A 19,940-nucleotide genomic window follows, 5' to 3' on the forward strand; every position below is an offset into this window, starting at 1 on the left:
TGCCTTAGATATTAGACACTTCCTGTTTCTCTGATTTCACCATGACTTTGCCGCTTCGCCATGGCAACACCGTTCGAGATATCAAAAATCCCTTCGCAATTTAGCAAGTCCAATGTCTTGACATCATGATCACCACATTTGGTGTCATTTGCATGAATCCCCTAGGAGGAGTATTCAAAAGTTCACCGCATGCATTTTTTAAACAATCCAAAATGGCGGACTTCCTGTTGGGCGGAGCTAAAATGTTAGAGGGCGAAAGTTGTTCGGGTCGATGAGATCTATATGCGTACCAACTTTCGTAAATATGCGTACATGTTTGCCCGATCTGTGCACTCCTGTTTGTTTTTGCATTACAGGGGGCGCTACAGAGCCCCCGTGCCACGCCCGTGTTCCAGCCTTTGGCTTTCGGCGATCACGGACGACTCTGATGTCTGTGCCAAATTTCAAGAGTTTTCGAGTATGTTAAGGCCCCCAAAATGTCCAAAAGTGTTGAAAAAAATAAAAAAATAAAAATAAAAATAAAAAGAAATATAGCTGCAAGCAGCAATGGCGGGCCCTCGCACGTTTTTTTACCGCTACATGGGAAAACGAGAAAACGATGCACGGTGGGCAAGGGCATCAAGTGGGTAAAATATCAGTGGGCTATTTAATGTTGTTTCTGAGCCATTTGGGGACTGTAGGTAAAAGAAACCCCACATTTTAGACAAACAGGTGCACTAGTGAGCCACTTAAGAGACACGCCTATGTCTGACCTTTTTGTCAACACTTAACAGCCGAAAACTCTGATGTGTGCAGAGATGTATAGTAACGAAGTAGAACTACTTCACTACTGTACTTAAGTACTAATAGGCAGTATCTGTACTCTACTGAAGTATAATTTTTTTCTCCTACTTCCACTTTTACTTCAGTACATATTTTCGATGAGTTTAATACTTTTACTCCAATACATTTTTTATGTGCTGCATAGTTACTCGTTACACTCAAATGTTACGAATCATTCCAAACCTACATTATCACTGCCGGAGCGGTGATACACATTAGAAACACACAGATTGTGGTCTAAACCAATAGGAGATAGTGAAGAGCGGACCCCTCCCTCCCTCTCACTCACAAATATGAGCCGCGGTTGTGGACAAATGTGAAGTGAAGAGAGAACCAAAGTGCACGAGAGAGACCGATAGAGAGAGAGAATTCGCGAGTGTGCGCGAAAGAAGGAAACCTAAATACATTGAAACATCTTGTACCTTTACCTATTACCATTACATCGACTAATATTTTATTAATTCTGAATTTTCTATTGCCATATTAGTTAAATTAATCTGAACATTCCTGTCCTTGTACTCCTGCTACAGCCAAAGCAATTGTGAGTGTCCTTTAGCTTAAACATTTGAAATAATATAAACAATATTATATTCAAACTTTTGACTGTTTTCTTTAATAACTACATTACACAATACTTGTACTTTTACTTTCAGTACTTGAGTAGTATATTTTAAAATAAACTACTTGCAATACTTAAGTACAAAACATGTTTAATACTTCAGTACTTCCACTTAAGTGGTGTGCTCACTTTTTTGATAGAGCACTTGTACTTTTACTCAAGTCTGGGTCCCTAGTACTTTATACATCTCTGGATGTGTGTGCCAAATTTAAAGTTCAACTAAGCACGCCAAGAGCCTTAAACATGCCTGAAATTAAAGTAAAGTTTGACGCGTTGCCATGAGAACAGCGTTCGAGATGTCTAAAATTCCTTCGCAATTTATCATCTACAATGTCTCGGCATCATGTTGACCACTTCTGGTGTCAATCGCATGAAAATCCTAGAAGGAGTATTTAAAGGTTCACTGCATGTAACTGTCAGCCTTAAATATGTGTAAAAATGAAAGTAAAGTTTGATGCATTGCCATGGGAACAGCGTTTGAGATATCATAATCCCTTCGCAATTTATCATCTACAATGTCTCGGCATCATGTTGACCACTTCTGGTGTCAATCGCATGAAAATCCTAGAAGGAGTATTTAAAAGTTAACTGTATGAAAGGCTTAAATATGCCTTTAAAATGAAAGTAAAGTTTGATGCATTGCCATGGGAACAGCGTTTGAGATATCAAAAATCGCTGCGCAATTTATCATCTACAATGTCTCGGCATCATGTTGACCACTTCTCGTGTAAATCGCATGAAAATCCTAGAAGGAGTATTTAAAAGTTAACTGTATGCAACTGAAAGGATTAAATATGCCTTTAAAATGAAAGTAAAGTTTGACGCGTTGCCATGGGAACAGCGTTTGAGATATCAAAAATCCCTTCGCAATTTATCATCTACAATGTCTCGGCATCATGTTGACCACTTCTCGTGTCAATCGCATGAAAATCCTAGAAGGAGTATTTAAAAGTTAACTGTATGAAAGGCTTAAATATGCCTTTAAAATGAAAGTAAAGTTTGACAGGTTGCCATGGGAACAGCGTTTGAGATATCAAAAATCCCATCGCAATTTATCATCTACAATGTCTCGGCATCATGTTGACCACTTCTCGTGTCAATCGCATGAAAATCCTAGAAGGAGTATTTAAAAGTTAACTGTATGAAAGGCTTAAATATGCCTTTAAAATGAAAGTAAAGTTTGACAGGTTGCCATGGGAACAGCGTTTGAGATATCAAAAATCCCTTCGCAATTTATCATCTACAATGTCTCGGCATCATGTTGACCACTTCTCGTGTAAATCGCATGAAAATCCTAGAAGGAGTATTTAAAAGTTAACTGTATGGAACTGAAAGGCTTAAATATGCCTTTAAAATGAAAGTAAAGTTTGACACGTTGCCATGGGAACAGCGTTTGAGATATCAAAAATCCCTTCGCAATTTATCATCTACAATGTCTCGGCATCATGGTGACCACTTTTGGTGTCAATCGCATGAAAATCCTAGAAGGAGTATTTAAAAGAACATTGCATGGAACTTTCAAAAAAATCCAGCTTTGTGACTGACACACTTCCTGGCGCCTGGTGGTGGCGCTATACCCGAGACTCACAATAGGCACATCGATGCGATCGGAATCTTCAGATGAACAAACACCCCGCGTGTCATTACAATAAGACATTTTTTGCTTTAGATATTAGACACTTCCTGTTTCTCTGATTTCGCCACAACTTTGTCGGCTCGCCATGGCAGAACCGTTCGAGATATCAAAAATCCCTTCGCAATTTAGCAAGTCCAATGTCTCGACATCATGTTCACCACTTTTGGTGTCAATCGCATGCATCCTCTAGGAGGAGTATTCAAAAGTTCAACGCATGCATTTTTTAAACAATCCAAAATAGCTGACTTCCTGTTGGGCGGAGCTTAAATGTTAGAGGGCGAAAGTTGTTCGGGTCGATGAGATCTATATGCGTACCAACTCTCGTACATGTGCGTACATGTTTGCACGATCTGTGCATCAATGTTTTATTTTGCATTACAGGGGGCGCTACAGAGCCCCCGTGCCACGCCCGTGTTCCAGCCTTTGCCCGTTTGCAATGACGAATGACTCTGACGTCTGTGCCAAATTTCAAGAGTTTTCGAGTATGTTAAGGCACCCAAAATGCCCAAAAGTGTTAAAAAAAATAAAAATAAAAAAAAAAAAAAAAAATATAGCTGCAAGCAGCAATGGCGGGCCCTCGCACGTTTATTTACCGCTACACGGTGCCTCCGAGAAAACGATGCACGGTGGGCAAGTGCATCAAGTGGGTAAATATCAGTGGACTATTTTATGTTGTTACTGACCCATTTGGGGACTGTAGGTAAAAGAAACCCCATATTTAAAGAGCTAGTGAGCCACTAAATAGACACGTCTTTATCTGACCTTTTTGTCAACACTTAACAGCCGACAGCTCTCATGTGTGTGCCAAATTTAAAGTTAATCTAAGCATGCCACGAGCCTTAAATATGCCTGAAATTAAAGTAAAGTTTGAAGCGTTGCCATGGCAACAGCATTCGAGATGTCAAAAATTTATTCGCAATTTGGCATCTACAATGTCGCAGCATCATGTTGACCACTTTTGGTGTCAATCGCATTAACATTCTAGGAGGAGTATTTAAAAGAACATCACATGGAACTGTCAAAAAAATCAACCTTTGTGACTGCAACACTTCCTGGCGCATGGTGGTGGCGCTATACCCGAGACTCACAATAGGCACATCGATGCATTCAGAATCTTCAGAGAACAAAGACCCTGTGTGTAATCACAATAAGACATTTTTTACCTTAGATATTAGACACTTCCTGTTTCTCTGATTTCGCCATGAATTTGTAGCCTCGCCATGGCAGAACCGTTCGAGATATCAAAAATCCCTTCGCAATTTAGCAAGTACAATGTCTCGGCATCATGATCACCACGTTTGGTGTCAATCCCATGAATTCCCTAGAAGAAGTATTCAAAAGTTCACCGTATGCATTTTTTAAACCATCCAAAATGGCCGACTTCCTGTTGGGCGGAGCTAATAGGTTTGATTGTGAAAGTTGTTCGGGTCGATGGGATCTATATACGTACCAACTCTCGTACATGTGCGTACATGTTTGCCTGATTTGTGCACCAATAAAAAAATGTGCATTACAGGGGGCGCTACAGAGCCCTACTGCCACGCCCGTGTTCCAGCATTTGCCCGGTCCTAATGGCCGGTGACTTTGAGGTCTGTGCCAAATTCCCGGTGTTTTCGAGCATGTTAAGGCACCCAAAGTGCATGCCAAGTGCTTAAATATGCCTGAAAATGAAAGTAAAGTTTGACGTGTTACCATGGGAGCAGCATTTGAGATATCAAAAATCACTTCGCAATTTATCATCTACAATGCCTCAACATCATGTTGACCACTTTTGGTGTCAATCGCATGAAAATCCTAGGAGGAGTATTTAAAAGAACTTCGCATGGAACAGTCAAAAAAATCCACCTTTGTGACTGACACACTTCCTGGCGCCTGGTGGTGGCGCTTTACCCGAGACTCACAATAGGCACATCGATGCGTTAGGAATCTTCAGACGAACAAACGTCCTGCGTATCATTACAATAAGATTTTTTTTGCCTTTGATATTAGACACTTCCTGTTTCTCTGATTTCGCCATGACTTTGTCGCTTCGCCATGGCAGAACCGTTCGAGATATCAAAAATCCCTTCGCAATTTAGCAAGTACAATGTCTCGACATCATGTTCACCGTGTTTGGTGTCAATCGCATAAATCCCCTAGGAGGAGTATTTAAAAGTTCATCACATGCGTTTTTGAAACAATCAAAAATAGCCGACTTCCTGTTGGGCGGAGCTAATAGGTTTAAGTGCGAAAGTTGTTCGGGTCGATGAGTTCTATATGTGTACCAACTCTCGTACATGTGCGTACATTTTTGCCCGATCTGTGCCCCAATGTTTGTTTTTGAATTACAGGGGGCGCTACAGAGCTCCCTTGCCACGCCCATGGTCCGGCCTTTGCCCGGACCTGATGGCCGACAACTCTGACGTCTGTGCAAAATTTCAAGAGTTTTTGAGTATGTTAAGGCTCCCAAATTGCCCCGAAACGTAAAAAAAAAATAAAAAAAAAAAAATAATAATAAAAATAATAATCCGAGCAAAAACAATAGGGCTTCGCACCTTTCGGTGCAGGCCATTCTGGCCTGCTCCTCGGTGCTCGGGCCCTAATAATAAATTCGAGCAAAACCAATAGGGCTTCGCACCTTTCGGTGCAGGCCATTCTGGCCTGCTCCTCGGTGCTCGGGCCCTAAATATAGCTGCAAGCAGCGATGGCGGGCCCTCGCACGTTTGTTTACCGCTACACGGTGCCTCCGAGAAAACGATGCACGGTGGGCATGTGCATCAAGTGGGTAAATATCAGTGGGCTATTTAATGTTGTTTCTGAGCCATTTGGGGACTGTAGATAAAAGAAACCCCACATTTTAAACAAACGGGGGCACTAGTGAGCCACTTAAGAGACACGCCTATGTCTGACCTTTTTGTCAACACTTAACAGCCGACAACTCTGATGTGTGTGCCAAATTTAAATTTAATCTAAGCACGCCAAGAGCCTTAAATATGCCTGAAATGAAAGTAAAGTTTGACGCGTTGCCATGGGAACAGCGTTCGAGATGTCAAAAATTCCTTCGCAATTTATCATCTACAATGTCTCAGCATGATGTTGACCACTTTTGGTGTCAATCGCATGAATCCCATACAAGGAGTATTCAAAAGTTCACAGCATGTAACTGTCAGTCTTAAATATGTGTAAAAATGAAAGTAAAGTTTGACACGTTGCCATGGGAACAGAGTTGGAGATATCAAAAATCCCTTCGCAATATATCGTCTACAATGTCTCTGCATCATGTTGACCACTTTTGGTGTCAATTGCATGATTATTCTAGAAGGAGTATTTAAAAGTTAAATGCATGCAACTGAAGGGCTTAAATATGCCTTTAAAATGAAAGTAAAGTTTGATGCGTTGCCATGGGAACAACGTTTGAGATATCAAAAATCCCTTCGCAATTTATCATCTACTATGTCTTGGGATCATGTTGACCACTTTTGGTGTCAATCGCATAAACATTCTAGGAGGAGTATTTAAAAGAACATCACATGGAACTGTCAAAAAAATCAACCTTTGTGACTGCAACACTTCCTGGCGCCTGGTGGTGGCGCTATACCCGAGACTCACAATAGGCACATCAATGCGATCGGAATCTTCAGACGAACAAACACCCCACGTGTCATCACTATAAGACATTTTTTGCCTTAGATATTAGACACTTCCTGTTTCTCTGATTTCGCCATGACTTTGCCACTTCGCCATGGCAACACCGTTCGAGATATCAAAAATCCCTTCGCAATTTAGCAAGTCCAATGTCTTGACATCATGATCACCACATTTGGTGTCATTTGCATGAATCCCCTAGGAGGAGTATTCAAAAGTTCACCGCATGCATTTTTTAAACAATCCAAAATGGCGGACTTCCTGTTGGGCGGAGCTAAAATGTTAGAGGGCGAAAGTTGTTCGGGTCGATGAGATCTATATGTGTACCAACTTTCGTAAATGTGCGTACATGTTTGCCCGATCTGTGCACTCCTGTTTGTTTTTGCATTACAGGGGGCGCTACAGAGCCCCCGTGCCACGCCCGTGTTCCAGCCTTTGGCTTTCGGCGATCACGGACGACTCTGATGTCTGTGCCAAATTTCAAGAGTTTTCGAGTATGTTAAGGCCCCCAAAATGTCCAAAAGTGTTGAAAAAAATAAAAAAAAAATAAAAATAAAAATAAATATAGCTGCAAGCAGCGATGGCGGGCCCTCGCACGTTATTTTACCGCCACACAGTGCCTCCGAGAAAACGATGCACGGTGGGCATGTGCATCAAGTGGGTTAATATCAGTGGACTATTTCATGTTGCTACTGATCCATCTAGGTACTGTAGGTAAAAGAAACCCCACATTTTAGACAAACGGGGGCGCTAGTGAGACACTAAATAGACACGCCTTTATCTGACTTTTTGTCAACACTTAACAACCGACAACTCTGATGTGTGTGGCAAATTTAAATTTAATCTAAGCACGCAAAGAGCCTTAAATATGCCTGAAATAAAAGTAAAGTTTGACGAGTTGCCATGGGAACGGCGTTCGAGGTGTCAAAAATTCCTTCGCAGTTTAGCATCTACAATGTCTCAGCATCATGTTGACCACTTCTGGTGTCAATAACATTATTTACCTAGAAGGAGTATTTAAAAGAACATCGCATGCAACTGTAATGCTTAAATAAGCCTTTAAAATGAAAGTAAAATTTGTCGCGTGGCCATAGGAACAACATTCGAGATATTAAAAATCCCTTCGCAATTTATCATCTACAATGTCTCAGCATCATGTTGACCACTTTTGGTGTCAATCGCATGAATATCCTAGAAGGAGTATTTAAAAGAACATCGGATAGAACTGTCAAAAAAATCAAGATTTGTGACTGACACACTTCCTGGCGCCTGGTGGTGGCGCTATACCCGAGACTTACAATAGGCACATCGATGCGATCGGAATCTTCAGACGAACAAACACCCCGCGTGTCATCACTATAAGACATTTTTTGCCTTAGATATTAGACGTTTCCTGTTTCTCTGATTTCGCCACAACTTTGTCGCCTTGCCATGTCAGAACCGTTCGAGATATCAAAAATCCCTTCGCAATTTAGCAAGTACAATGTCTCGACATCATGATCACCACGTTTGGTGTCAATCCCATGTATTCCCTCGAAGGAGTATTCAAAAGTTCACTGCATGGATTTTTTAAACAATCCAAAATGGCCGACTTCCTGTTGGGCGGAGCGAATAGGTTCGAGTGCGAAAGTTGTTCGGGTCGATGAGATCTATATGTGTACCAACTTTCGTACATGTGCGTACATGTTTGCCCGATCTGCGCACTCCTGTGTGTTTTTGCATTACAGGGGGCGCTACAGAGCCCCCGTGCCACGCCCGTGTTCCAGCCTTTGGCTTTCGGCGATCACGGACGACTCTGATGTCTGTGCCAAATTTCAAGAGTTTTCGAGTATGTTAAGGCCCCCAAAATGCCCAAAAGTGTTGAAAAAAATAATAAAAAAAAAAAATAAAAAAAATAATAAAAATAATAATCCGAGCAAAAACAATAGGGCTTCGCACCTTTCGGTGCAGGCCATTCTGGCCTGCTCCTCGGTGCTCGGGCCCTAATAATCTGAGCAAAAACAATAGGGCTTCGCACCTTTCGGTGCAGGCCATTCTGGCCTGCTCCTCGGTGCTCGGGCCCTAATAATAAATATAGCTGCAAGCAGCAATGGCGTGCCCTCGCACGTTTTTTTACCGCTACACGGTGCGTCCGAGAAAACGATGCACGGTGGGCAAGGGCATCAAGTGGGTAAATATCAGTGGGCTATTTAATGTTCTTACTGAGCCATTTGGGGACTTTAGGTAAAAGAAACCCCACATTTTAGACAAACGGGGGCACTAGTGAGCCACTCATAAGACACGCCTATATCTGACCTTTTTGTGCACACTTAACAGCCGACAACTCTGATGTGTGTGCCAACTTTTAGGTTAATCTAAGCATGCCAAGAGCCCTAAATATGCCTGAAATAAAAGTAAAGTTTGCAGCATTGCCATGGGAACAGCGTTCGAGATATGAAAAATCCCTTCGCAATTTATCATCTACAGTGTCTCAGCATTATGTTGACCACTTCTGGAGTCAATCGCATGAATATTCTAGAAGGAGTATTTAAAAGTTCACTGCATGCAACTGTAAGGCTTAAATATGCCTTTAAAATGAAAGTAAAGTTTGACGCGTTGCCATGGGAACAACGTTCGAGATATCAAAAATCCCTTCGCAATTTATCATCTACTATGCCTCTGCATCAAGTTGACCACTTCTCGTGTCAATCGCATGAAAATCCTAGAAGGAGTATTTAAAAGAACATTGCATGGAACTGTCAAAAAAATCCAGCTTTGTGACTGACACACTTCCTGGCGCCTGGTGGTGGCGCTATACCCGAGACTCACAATAGGCACATCGATGCGATCAGAATCTTCAGACGAACAAACACCCCGCATGTCATCACAATAAGACATTTTTTGCCTTAGATATTAGACACTTCCTGTTTCTCTGATTTCGCCATGACTTTGTCGCTTCGCCATGGCAGAACCGTTCAAGATATCAAAAATCCCTTCGCAATTTAGCAAGTACAATGTCTCAGCTTCATGATCACCACGTTTGGTGTCAATCCCATTAATCCACTAGGAGGAGTATTTAAAAGTTCACCGCATGCATTTTTTAAACAATCCAAAATGGCCGACTTCCTGTTGGGTGGAGCTAATATGTTAGAGTACGAAAGTTGTTCGGGTCGATGAGATCTATATGCGTACCAACTTTCGTACATGTGCGTACATGTTTGTCCGATCTGTGCACCAATGTTTTTTTTTTCATTACAGGGGGCGCTACAGAGCCCCCCTGCCACGCCCGTGTTCCAGCCTTTGGTTTTCTGCGATGACGGACGACTCTGACGTCTGTGCCAAATTTCAAGAGTTTTCGAGTATGTTAAGGCACTCAAAATTCCCAAAAGTGTTGAAAAAAATTATAAAAAAAAAAAAAAAAAAAAAATAATATTAAGAATAATAATCCGAGCAAAATCAATAGGGCTTCGCACCTTTCGGTGCAGGCCATTCTGGCCTGCTCCTCGGTGCTCGGGCCCTAATAATAAATTTGAGCAAAAACAATAGGGCTTCGCACCTTTCGGTGCAGGCCATTCTGGCCTGCTCCTCGGTGCTCGGGCCCTAAAAATAATAATCCGAGCAAAAACAATAGGGCTTCGCACCTTTCGGTGCAGGCCATTCTGGCCTGCTCCTCGGTGCTCGGGCCCTAATAAAAATCCCCCCACTGACTATTAAATGCGCTACACCCAGTCCAGTAGGTGGCAGTAATGACCCTTCAGTTGCCAACCGCCACTCAGTTTAGAAGCGCAGAAGATTAGAACGTTAAGTTTGGGCGCGAAAGGACAACGACAGTGCCAGCGGGGTTTTAGAGGTAAGTTTAAAATATTTATTAAGTTTTGCATAAGTTTCTTGCTGTCTTGTTTGTTACAGCTTAGTTAGTAATTACTGTTAGGGGAGGTTTGCAAGTTTATGTCGTAGTAATGGTGTGGTAGCAGGACCTTGCGGTTTACAATGGTTTGTTAATGCTTAATTTTTCGTGGGTGTTTTTGTAAATATGTCTTAATTTAATGTAATTGCTTGAACTGTTCAGTTTATTTATATTATTATGGCTAACCTTATAAAGCCTGTTGTTGTTTTAGGAACAGTAATAATACGAATTGTTTATTTAGCCTACTTAAAGAAGAGTATATATTTTAAAAGTTCTAATGTATTTTGACATTCCTTATAGCTTGACGTGGCTGAAGTCAATACTTCACCAAAATTACAACCAATGTTTGGCTCAAAACTTGCCTAATGGGAGTGTTTTTCCCTTTCATTATTTCTCTTTTTGTAGGCCCATTAGAGTGATTTCCTGCGTTCTCTCAAACATGGTAAGAGTGCCTTTCTGCCAGTTGATACATGATGTGACAGGTGTTGTTAATTATTACTTAGTTTATCTTTGTATTTTTTTTTATTAAAGGTCAGCGAATGGATTATCCAGTCACAGTACATAATGAAAGGTAAATGGCAATTAATTAAGTAATGTACAAAATGTATAAACTGATGTGTATTCGCTAGCTACTAATCTCTGTCATATTACCTCTATCACTCTTTCTAAAAGACTTGCCAAAGTTAGAAGAAGCTGAGTGAATCTTCAGAGTGATTCTTCAGAGAGAAGATGTTATGGTTATGTAAATCTTAAGTTTTTATGTTGTGTATATATATATATATATATATATATATAACTAGCCCCCCCCCCACCCATTCGGAACGCGTTTTAACTCGTACGATGGCCCGGCCGTGTCATGCCAAGGTTAACATGGCTTCCAGTAGCTACAAAGCAAAAGCAATGAAACAAAATGAACAATTTGCACTGTCCTTTGCCTGTGATCCATCAAAGCACACAGATTTATGTTTAACATGGAAAAAGTCTGATTCCGCTTAAAATCACATACAAAAAGCAACCATATACGTAGCTTAGACACTCCTTTTTCATCGACGTGAGGAAAAATATCCCAGGGGCTGTTAAACTTGGTATTAAGATGTGTTTTCGTCGATCAGATCACAAGTGGACGAGAGATACACATTACGTTTACACTTGGTGTTTAAATCTGTCTCTCTTTGTCCATTTTCGACTGCTTTCATTTTTTTTTTGTATTTAGCCTTCATACAAAATTAAATGTAAACTCACTGTCAAATAATTAGACTTTAGGGCTCACCTTTAACATTAATAAGGTTCAGTCAGTGATAAATGTTGTAATGCAGGGCTCTAAAACTAATGGATCATTTTAATAACAAATTCTTCAATCACAGTATTAACTTTCATAGTGCCATAATTTTTATCAATTCACTATTATAGTAAAATCTGAAAAAGTGTAAGTGACCCGAAAACTTTTGAATGGTAGTAGGCTATTTAATGATACATAAGATAGTTGGACAGAAACATTTATATCAAAGCTCTATTTGTAATTGCATAGCAAGCTACATAATATATTGGACACTAGCATACTACTTCATATAGACTGTTTCAGCAGTAACAACATAAACAAGCGGCTGTCGTGATCCGCACGTAACTTCCGGTAAACTCCGCTAAGAATAAATAACAACAAAGTTCTTTAAACGTAGTTTATTTATATAACAAGCACAAAAAACAACACATAGATTATCTAAGAAACAAAAACATTTGTTATTTTCGACGAGGCATTTGTTCAAGAGATCAGTTTAGCAACAAGTCAGACCATCAAAAAAAGGAAACCGGAAGTAAGGTTCAGATCCAGACGTGTATCACGTGCGTCCGATGAAACCGTCTATACATATACTCATAACGAGAAGAATAGCTGCCTACATACTTTTATCTATTGCACGTTCCTTTCCCCCTTTTTAACACGTGAACCTGATTTTTCTCATTTGTAGTTCAGTTTTTGTTGCATTACATCTCCTGTTCTCCCTCCCTGATGTCACCATTGGAAGCTGTGACTTGACACGAACTAAAGCCGCACCTCCTTCTCATATTCTGAGTGATAGCTCTTCTCTGGGCGAACAGCAGATTCATTGATCTCATAATAACAATGATATGATTTGACGCAAGGCACAGATGAGAGTTTAAATTCTATCAGGCATTGTTTTCCGGAATGCACGGCTCATGGTTGCTTAGCTGCAAAAGACGCCACATGCTCTAAAGAAAGAAGCGCATTGACCGGCATTTAATAAGTGTTTTTACACCCCATTAAGACAGCCAGCGAACAGCAGTAAATCTCATTCATTTCAATGGAAATCTGACGACTTCCGCCGACACGACCGAAAGTAACCGTTGGCGACTGCTTGGGCGTGTCCAGCGTAGCGAGAAAGTTAAGAAAATTTAAACTTTATGCAAATGTTGAGAGAATTTTGGGAGCGACTACCAATGAGAATGAAGCAGCGAAGTTCACATCATCCTTCTTTTGTCAGTTACTGGAGTGGATAGTACTCATTTGTTTATGACTACCAGATTTAAACATGCCTCATTGAAAGAGACGAGCGACACACAGCGATAACGTCGCTGGCTGTCTGAATGTGGGAAGTGACACACAGCGATAACGTCGCTGGCTGTCTGAACGTGGGAAGTGACATGGGAACGGCAACGGGATGCAATAATGTATATCGAAATATCGGAAATGTGTTTAGAAGCCATATCATTGAAAAAAATTATACCTCGATATTTAATTACCCTTCATTCAGACAGCCAGCGACGTTATCGCTGTGTGTCGCCCGTCTCTTTCAATGAGGCGTGTTTAAATCTGGTTATCATAAACAAATGAGTACCATCCACTCCAGTAACTGCCGAGAGAAGGATGACGTGAACTCCACTGCTTCGTTCTCATTGGTAGCCTCTCTCGAAATTCGCTCAACATTTGCATAAAGTTAAACTTTTATGAACTTTCTCGCATCGCTGAACATGCCGATACCGTCGCCAACGGTCGCTTTCGCTCGTGCCGCCGGAAGTCGCCAGGTTTCCATTGAAATGAATGAGATTGCGTCGCTCTGCTACTGCTGGTCGCTGTCTGTCTGAATGGGGCGTTATTGTCCAGCCCTATATCACTACCTCTATCTCGCATAATAGTTTTTGTACAAACACCCGTGGCAGTCGACACACTCTGCTGAGCCTGATTTAAGTTGCAGAAATGCCGTGAATGCGGGCGGTATGACAAAATCCATCCCACACAATTTGTCATTTTATTTCATGGTAGCGGTATGTTTAAGATTTATGTTTATATAGTTTTTGGAATATCCAAATATGCCCCTCACTAATTAGCTTTAAATTAAATGCCCATCACAGTTTTTCAAATGTATTAAGTTCAAGGTAGTGTTAATGTGAAAATGAAATAAATATAACAAAAAATAAAGGGTTGATAGACAGAATCTTGTTTTAAAATCAGTTATTTATTTTCTAGGCTATTGAAGATATAGTATGCATTGTATTTTATATTTATGCATACATAACATTAGAAATAGGCATACAAACAAGTATGAATATGCACAAACCAGACAAGGAAAATACCTGTATATGAGATCTTTAAATATGGAGATTATAAATATGAAGGTGCTATGAGGTAATGATCATGGAGTCTGTTTCGAAGTGGTCTTGTCGCTTTTTACTTTCTTTGTTCAGTCTCTTTTTTTGTCATTCTGAAAAAAGTTGTTGTCCTGTTAGCAAATGGATCGTCAAACTACATCGCTCAAGCGGCGTTCGCTGCTCAACATACAGTACAATGTTTCCTAAGTGAAAATGTTATTTACCATTTGTGCAGAATAGTAGATCGGATTAACTCTTTAACATTAACTCATTTATGTGACCAAATGAATCTGATCAGAGAAGTGACCAGGTGTAAAAAGGACATTTAATGACTGCTGTAATGTAAAAAAATGTTTTAAATAATGTAAACTAAATATAGTAAAAAGGACATTTTGAAAATTTTAATTGTGCAATCATGTTGAGAAAATTGGCAAAATAATTAGAAAAATGTTTTTTTAAATTGTCAGCTTTGGACAAGAATTTTACTTTTGGTGCATCTCCAATGCTTAGTATATCTTTAATAGCCTACAAAAAATAACTGATTCAAAAACAAGATTCTGTCTATTAAGACTTATCTTTTATTTATTTATTGCATTTTCCCTTTAACACTAACTTTAACTTATATTTTTAAAACTGTGGTGAGCATTTAGTTAAAATCTAATTAGTAAGTGGCAAATTTGTATATTCCAAAAACAATATAAACATAAAGCTGAAACACTCATATACTGTGATATATCTCATTTTGAACCACACTCTTCCATACACAATACTATGTTGTATAGGAAATATTTTCCCCATGTAGCCACAGTATGTGGTTCTACCATCTTGCTTGTTTTTAATTCTTTAGATGTCTCACAAGAACCAATGAAATTTAGGAGACCTCAGAGTATGTCCTTGCTGTGACTGTGCAAAAACAGCTATGTTATGCCCGTGAACGGATTGGTGTATAAAAGGGCCTGCAGTGTTCAACAGTGTCTCTGTTTAATGTGAAGAAAATCCATCGCATTTGCACCAGAGGAGGAGCTTCAGTTACTGAATAGTCCTAAACAATGATCTGTGGTAATGTTTCAATTTCTAAATGTTTCAAGAAGTACAGTTGTGTCTTTGAGTTTTGTATGGTACCTGTATCTGGTCATTAAAAATTGAATTGAATTGAAATTGAATTGCTTTTCCAAATTCATTTTGCTGATGTATGTTTATGATGTTGTCTTAATTTTCCAGAGTCCTCTAGTGGCAATAATATTTATAATTTTAATTTGTACTTTTGTATTTTATGGCAAAAAAATTTGAATCATACAATTGTATTTTACGATATATATATACGTTTATTTGCTCGTGGTATTTAATTTCTTGAGTGTGATGTATCCTGTGTAAACTGTGTGGGTGTATTGCAAGTTAGTGACTTTTTGGTTTAAAGTATGTTAATTGTAGCCCTACATGGTCTCTGATTTAAAAACTAGTCAAAACAGACTTGATTTAGTAACACTGAATCCTGCAGTAGATAAAGCTTGTTTTTTTATATTGCTTCAATGTTGCTATATTGTTAATTACACTATTGAAATGATGTTCAATAAACATTGATCTTATATCCATCTTGATTGATTTTCCATCATTGAAATAACATTATTCTAGGCTGCAAACCTGATGAAAAATCAATGAAAAATGTCAACGTTGTTTCAATGATAATTGGGTTAATGGCATCAACATCAATTCTATGTTGATTCACTGTTGGTCTGCTACCTTAAGTGATTGAATTTATGTTGAATTAAGATTGGTTTTGTAACCATTTAGATTGATTTTGCATCATTGAAATAACATTATTCCAGGGTGCAAACCTGATGAAAAATCAATGTAAAATTTCAATGTTGATTCAATGATAATTTGGTTGATGGATTAACATCATTTCAATGTTGATTCACTGTTTGTCTGCTATCTGGGATATCAAGACGAATCAAACAGCTGGGTTGCTCCACTTCCCTTTCGCGGCCCACGTCAAAGACTTCCTAATAACAGACAACAAGCAAGTAACCGGCTCCAATCACTCACACGTACACTGAAAAAACACCCACGCACGAAGGACCATTTTCTGGAGTTCATGACTAAGATGTTTGAAAACAGGCATGCAGAACCTGCACCACCTCTTTCCAAAAATGAAGAGTGCTGGTACCTTCCAATCTTTGGGGTCTATCACCCACAAAAACCAGATCAAATTAGAGTTGTCTTTGATTCCAGTGCTCAATATCATGGAGTATCTTTGAATAGTGTACTCCTTACTGGGCCCAACATGAATAACAGCCTGCTTGGAGTGTTGCTGCGCTTCAGAAAAGAAAAGGTTCCCATAACAGCCGACATCCAGCAAATGTTTCATTGCTTTGTAGTCAGAGAAGACCACCGCAACTTCTTATGTTTCCTCTGGTACCGTAATAATGACCTAGAAAATGAAGTTGTGGAATTCAGAATGCGAGTGCATGTCTTCGGCAACAGTCCCTCACCAGCTGTGGCTATGTATGGGCTCAAGAAAGCTGCCTTGGAAGGGGAGAAGGAACATGGTTCAGATGTAAAACAGTTCATTGAGAGGAACTTTTATGTCGATGATGCTTTGGTATCCCTACCTACCAAACATGAAGCCATCACACTCCTTAGAAATGCCCAAGCCATTCTGGCAGCTTCAAATCTTCGCCTACACAAGATAGCCTCAAACAGAATTGAAGTAATGAGAGCATTCCCTTTGGACGATTTAGCAGAGAACCTAAGGGACTTAAACCTTGCTGTTGACCTTTCTCATATGCAGAGAAGCTTAGGGGTTGGCTGGGATGTTTCAAAAGACAACTTCACCTTTCAGGTACCAGATGATGAGAAACCTTACACAAGACGTGGAATCTTGTCTACAGTGAACAGTCTATTTGATCCATTTGGATTTGTAGCACCTGTAATCATTAAAGCTAGATCTTTAAATGGCTGCACTTGGAGTTTCAACCCACCACACTCATCACACATGGGAGGCAGCTGGGAACGCATGATAGGCATCACCAGGCGGATCCTTGATGCTATGTTAATGAATATCAGTCAAGTAAAATTTACCCACGAAGTCCTCATCACATTCATGGCAGAGGTTTCAGCTATTGTAAATGCTCGTCCATTAACACCAGTATCAACGGATCCAAACAATCCACTCATCCTATCCCCAGCAACACTTCTCACACAAAAGACTGGCACACTTCCACCTCCAAATGGCAACTTCAATGAAAGGAACCTCTACGTTTGCCAGTGGAGACAAGTTCAAAGTTTGGCCAACACCTTTTGGCATCGATGGAGAAGGGAGTATTTAAGCACTCTTCAAAATCGGAGAAAGTGGCAAAGAGAAGAACGTAACCTTCAACCTGGAGACGTAGTCCTCCTCAAGGAAGGTCAAGTTCAAAGAAATGACTGGCCCATGGGCATTATACAAAAGAGTTTCCCAGGTAATGATGGAAGAGTCAGGAAGGTTGAAGTTAAGACAATTAAAACTGGAATACCAAAGGTCTACTTACGTCCCATCTCCGACACAGTCCTTCTCCTGCCGTCAAAGATGGAATAAGAGGTGTCGTGTTCAATGATGACATCCTACGGATGCCAGGCGGGGAGTGTTCTGGATCATTCATTAATCTTTAATATTTGCTATTGATTTAATACTAATACATAGTAGCTTTCTTTAAAAAATACAGTTAAGGATGAACAGTTAAATTCAGTTAATTGCATCAATCAAATGTAGAACAACACAGAAGGAGCTTGAAGCAGCATTGATTTTGTGATCCTCTGTAGAAAGCATTGTCTGTAAGTTTGTGATTCATTTTTATTCAGTTTGTTAAAGTTACTATTTATAAAGCTAAGTAATGTGGAATTTCAGATATTTTACAAATATATACTATGAATTCATGTTAGTGTTGTTTTTGGAGATAACTAAGTAGTTCTATTGTATTTACATCTCCTTTCTGTAGTTTCACTCTGTTTTTCGACATATTCATCGTGGTGTGGAATAAAGCAGCATTCTCCCACAAGCGTATGTGTTGGAAAGAGTTTATCTGTCTGTCTAACTTTGGGAAGAGTGACGCCATTGTGAGGGCAGAACAGTAGGGATGTATTAATTCATCTAAGTTGAGGTAAGAACATAGTAAAATATTGAAAAAAGGGGGTGTTTTCCTTTAATATAGTATATAAATACATACAATGATGTATGATATAAAAAACATAGTGCTTACTTCATTACTGTAAGTATTAGGACCACAAACGATACAGGCTTGCTTTCCAATTGGCTGCTCGGGGTTAATGATGGTATTAGTCGGGCAGCTTTGACACACCCCAGTGCCATTTTGCATGTAGTGACCTGGGGGACACGACACGCAGGCGGAGTCAAGGTCAGAAGCTGCCAAAGCACATTGTCGACATTCAGAGGCCACACCCCCAATCACATTAGTGATGTAAACAGAGTAGATCTTAGCAATGTCGGAGCTGTATTTATTTTCCTGTAACACAGATAAAGACTTTACATAAATCCTTAATAGTTAACAGGGAAAAAACAGAGCAAAAAAATATACGTTGTTCTCTAATAATTTATCAAATAATACTGTTGACAAGTTACAATCAATACAACACAGACAAATAATAGATGAGAGGCATGTTAATGTATTTGTAGATAACATAGTTTGATCCTGGTCTTACCAGGCTGAACATCCCGGTGCGCTGAAAACCCCAGGTGAAGCTGACGGTATGGTTACTCTTAATAAGATAAGAGTATGACTGCTTCCCTTTAGTGCCATTCCAACTCTCCACAACCATATTGTTCCATTCATTTTGCCCCTGAGAGGTTTTATAAGGACATTGAAGTAGTCTTTACAAACATACTTTACAAAAAATAATACTGCTGGAGACAATGATATATGTTAAGATATATCAGTAGGTGTTTTTTAAATTAAGGTCCATGCTTTAATTTAGGCATGAAAGGACTAAACTCTGTCTGGAAAACCGCCCCTTAAGGTCTCAGAAAAAATGATAACTTCAGCTATACTGACTTCAACCAAGTTTGTTCAGGCTCTTATTTTAAATTTTTAATGTACTATATAAAATATGGATTGTTATACTCACAGCCATGAAATACAGTTTGCAATCAGCGGTACAGTTGGTTTCAAACACAAATGTTATTTTGGAAAGTTCAGCTCTCTCAGTGTCTTTACTCAAAGAATGAGGCAAGCTGTAAGATTAAAAAACATTATTAGGTATACATTTATTTTTTGTATCATAGTAGTATTTATTTTCACTGATGTTTTGAGATCTTATAGAAGTGCAGTAGCAGTTTACAGCCATTGGGGGCAGTGTATGCTATGAGTTTATCTGCTCACCTGTATCCAGGTACTTGGAGAGTCAATAACATGTAGTCGGAGTCTCGATCACTTGGTGTGGTATAGATGTAGTCACCTGCTACCTCCCAGCCTGTTTAAACAAAATCCCCATAACATAAAAACACATTAATAAAGACATCTGAGAAAGAGTGACTCCAGGTGACCCCTGAAATTTCTTAAAATTAAAACTGCATAACAGTAAGCTTATAATAATGATTTATAAGTTGAGCTGTCAGACGGATTTTAAAGGTCACGTTTTCCTGATCCCATTTTTCAAGCTTTAGTTAGGTTTGGACTACAGCCCTCTACTTCCCAAGTTTTTGACTAAACCCCGCCCACAGGAATACGTCAGTCGCCAGCTAAGCTCAAACGGCG

General features: G+C 39.6%; 1 protein-coding gene and 1 long non-coding RNA gene across 2 annotated transcripts in view; one reads left to right on the forward strand and one right to left on the reverse strand.

Annotated features, from left to right (window-relative positions):
- Nucleotides 1-19,940, reverse strand: part of elapor1 (endosome-lysosome associated apoptosis and autophagy regulator 1) — a 65,823-nt gene that overhangs the window by 38,124 nt on the left and 7,759 nt on the right. The window contains exons 11-14 of the mRNA XM_055169219.2: nt 19,566-19,656; nt 19,312-19,417; nt 18,889-19,026; nt 18,429-18,692 (exon numbers count right to left, since the gene is read on the reverse strand). Of these exons, the coding sequence (XP_055025194.2) occupies nt 18,429-18,692; nt 18,889-19,026; nt 19,312-19,417; nt 19,566-19,656 (599 nt within the window). The remainder of the gene's footprint in view (nt 1-18,428; nt 18,693-18,888; nt 19,027-19,311; nt 19,418-19,565; nt 19,657-19,940) is intronic.
- LOC129423421 (uncharacterized) lies at nt 10,376-16,133 on the forward strand. The gene is made up of 5 exons (XR_012369679.1): nt 10,376-10,530; nt 10,993-11,029; nt 11,119-11,158; nt 11,260-11,324; nt 15,038-16,133. It is a non-coding gene; the product is annotated as an uncharacterized lncRNA (long non-coding RNA).

This window comes from Misgurnus anguillicaudatus, chromosome 5 (assembly GCF_027580225.2).
Source record: "Misgurnus anguillicaudatus chromosome 5, ASM2758022v2, whole genome shotgun sequence".
Lineage (NCBI taxonomy): Eukaryota > Metazoa > Chordata > Actinopteri > Cypriniformes > Cobitidae > Misgurnus > Misgurnus anguillicaudatus.